General features: G+C 36.0%; 1 protein-coding gene across 1 annotated transcript in view; it reads right to left on the bottom strand.

Annotated features, from left to right (window-relative positions):
• Positions 1-531: 531 nt before the first annotated feature.
• SMC5 (structural maintenance of chromosomes 5) overlaps positions 532-3,478 on the bottom strand; it is a gene marked incomplete at both ends in the record, with an annotated part of 31,600 nt that continues 28,653 nt past the window's right edge. The window contains 4 exons of the mRNA XM_009874319.1: positions 532-701; positions 838-1,011; positions 3,095-3,227; positions 3,430-3,478. The exon at positions 3,430-3,478 is cut by the window's right edge and continues 61 nt beyond it. Of these exons, the coding sequence (XP_009872621.1) occupies positions 532-701; positions 838-1,011; positions 3,095-3,227; positions 3,430-3,478 (526 nt within the window). The remainder of the gene's footprint in view (positions 702-837; positions 1,012-3,094; positions 3,228-3,429) is intronic.

Genomic DNA, 3,478 nt, shown 5'->3' on the forward strand with positions numbered 1-3,478 from the left:
AAATCTTGTCCACACTGCCTTCTTGGAGCGTGAGCTTAAGTGAAATACCTCGTGAGTCACACCTAGATTCTCCCTTATGACAAAGCACTAACAGAAGAACTAATTGCCAAGGCTCACAAAATCAGAAAATATGTTGAGACGAACAGTGTGGACAATCAAGGTCCAATTTGATCCTTGAAATTCTTACTTAGTACCATTTACATATGTTATGATCTTATCCAGATATGTGCTACCAAGACAGAAGACTATGGAAATATTTGAGTAAATGAGCGCCAACGATCTCTCACTGGAATCTTATGGTTTTATTACAGGAACACTGTTACACGGTTTCTCACATACTGTCTCAATCAAGACAAAGAAGGTGTTTCAAAATGGAGATTACAAGCTCAACTTGAAGCTCAAAATGGAGATTATAAAATCAACTGCTGGTTACTTTGTCGGGGAAAAAAACGCATACTGCAGTAAGAGGAAGACAAAATACCTTTGTTATTAAAATTGTTCATTTCATAAATAATACGGTTTGTCTCCTACCTATCATACTTCACATCAATTTTTGATTCCAACTGTCTTCTCCTGTTGCCTCTCTCTAAAAGCTCCTTCTTCTGTTGTCTGAGCTTATTATCTCTGCGTTCCAGATCTTTCTGTCTCTCAAACAACGTATTCAAATGTGTATCCAATGACTTTAATGTATTACCGATGTCCTGAAATAAAATAATACACACTAGTAACATTCTTATTAAAACTACAGCATCTTAACATAGACAAGTACGTTTTGCTTAATGCATGATAAAATGGGTAGCAGTTCACAATATATACAGCACAGAAATAAACTCCTACCTGTTGCTGGTTTTCCAGCTGTTTTCTTTCATCTGTATCCACTGAACTAGTGAGAAACTGTGCCGCTCTGAGGGGCGTGTTAGTAGAGAAGCGTAGGTTTGTATAAGCAGATAATTTAAAACTGTATTTTTCTTCTGCTGTATATATTTGCCTATGTCTGGTTTCTTTTATGACCTAAAGACACAAAAAAAAATTAATCTGACAAAAGCGTTACTTTAGGCAGTGCTTTTCAGAACAGGGAATAAAGTAGCTAAAATCCACTGTAAAGAACATCGGCTTATGCAAAACTCTGACTTGTTAACAAGCCTTTGCAAAAAAGTGATCCTACATGTCATTATAATTCAGATCGGTCAGCAAAGAACCGCTAAAATACTGTCAAACAGCGTATGTTACCATACCCGATTACACAGGTTCTAATTATTCTGATATTACAGATAGACACTAGAAAAATCTCTTAATATTTGTGCTGCATCATGAAAAATTATTGTACTTGTTCTAGATGCATTACATGCAAACACGGTTAAGCGTACCAAAGAACCAAAAGTACTTAACTGATGAAACCATAAGGTGAGCTGTGATGCATGAATAACAGTGAAGCCAAAGTATCTGTAGAAAAAACCCACAAAAACAGAGCACTGAACAGGCTGCCTGAAGTGGTTGTGGAGTCTCCTTTTCTGGAGACATTCAAAACCTGCTTTGGCAGGGAGCTTGAACTAGATTATTTTTCGAGGTCCCTTCTAAGCCCTAACATTCCATGACTCTGTATGAAAAACAGGAGTTACTACTTTTAAATTACTTCTGTCAAAAAGAATATCATAACTAACCAAAGATTTACCACAACACAGGGTGGTGCAGTACTTAAAAGGATATAAAGTGTCCAGTAAACCAGGAACAGCCTCCGTAAGACAACATAAATTTGACTCAAGATCTTTTCAGTTTTTATACAAAGGACCACCAATATTCTGTTGATTCAGTTCCTGGATACTGAAAACTGTGTTTACATTGCTTTACAGCTCGGATTGCAGCTGACAGCATTTCCATCCTAGTCCTTTTTCCACATATTCCGCTCTACAAAACAGGTCTCCTTTTAAACTAAAGTTTTCTCTGGCATGTGTCAAACAGAATGTTGCAAAGAATGCACTGCTCAATTACAAATAAAAAGAACAAACAAACAACTTTACCCAACTGAACTTAGAAAACACCAGTGCAACACATTCATCTTTGCCCTGAGACGAGTGATTTTCACTTGCCCTCTGGAAAGGTGGGAGTGTCTAAGGAGTAATTTTGATTAATCTACAAAGTGTAACTCAAAAACCCACCTATACAGGTAATGTGCTTCATTAGGTGATAAACAAAACGTGGTGGAAGAATTGAATTGCAGTTTAAAGACAAAAATGCTAAGAAAAAAATTAAGAGAAAAGCTTTTTATCTACAGCTACCTCTTCTTTACTCATTTTTAGAACCTCAGAAATATAGGCGATATGAACGAGAAACAGCTATTGCAATAAACCAGGAATTATTCTCTATTTGCAGAGCCTGTTTCCTGAGTTTCTCAAAAAAGGAACTCCTACTGTTCTCAGCAGAGCCCAAAGTAGTCTTCTGAATAGAAAAGTTCACTTTCTGTACAAGACAGAAAACAGATGCCCAGCATAGACAAAGAAGTGAACAAGGATTGATTTAAGCTAGAAACTCTCATGTGTGTTACCCACCATAATCCAGCAATGATGAGCTTTCAAGAATTCATGAACAACTAAGACACGGAGATTACTCCCAGTGGGAGCTCTATTTCAAAGAAACCAAAAGCTTTATGTACGATTCATCACATTAATTTTGACTGGGCAGAACTGCCATAAACTAAACATCTTAATTGCCATAAACTGAACATCTGAATGTATTTTTAAAAAAGCAGCTTCTAACTGTTACTTTAAACACAACAAGTAAGCATTTTTATCCATTACTAACTGTTTGATTAAAATTTTGCCCAGAGTATCTCAGGCACTTATAGTAGAAGTTCTTATAATAAAACAACTTCATATAACTGACATGGAACAGTATGTAGGTGAAAGACATAATTAAACTTACTGGATTTGTTACAATGTCTTGCAATATGTTTGTGTATAATAAACTGCTCTCACTTCTAAAGGCAAAAAAAAAAGCATAAAGCAATTTTTTTGCTTTCTCCACACTAGCTTGCCAAAGAATTTCTGAAATACAACTTTAGAACACAGGTGTAATTATGCTATTTAGGATATCTCACCCTTTCAATCATGTTTCTGGTCTTCTCTGTTCCCACAGGGACATCATGAACACAGTACTGGGAGCAAAGATAACTCATTACAGGATGAGGAGCATCAAATAACTCTCGTAAATAGGAGAAAAATCCGTATCGGCTGAATAGCAGGGAAAAAAAAAAGTATCAGAAATAAAATCTGGCAGGTAAGCAAGCTGAAGTTATTGAAAGGTCAGAAAAAAAGTCCTACTAACCCAAAACTGAACTGGTCAAAGTCTGGTTTGCATAGAAAATTATAATATACAGCAACAACAACACATTGTACTTAAAACCACTCCATACTGATATAATCTGATACATACTGTAATTCTTCAATAGGTCTTGACGGTAAGCTTTCAGCAAATGATTCAG

The sequence above is a fragment of the Apaloderma vittatum genome, unplaced genomic scaffold, assembly GCF_000703405.1.
Source record: "Apaloderma vittatum isolate BGI_N311 unplaced genomic scaffold, ASM70340v1 scaffold10868, whole genome shotgun sequence".
Taxonomy (NCBI): Eukaryota; Metazoa; Chordata; class Aves; order Trogoniformes; family Trogonidae; genus Apaloderma; species Apaloderma vittatum.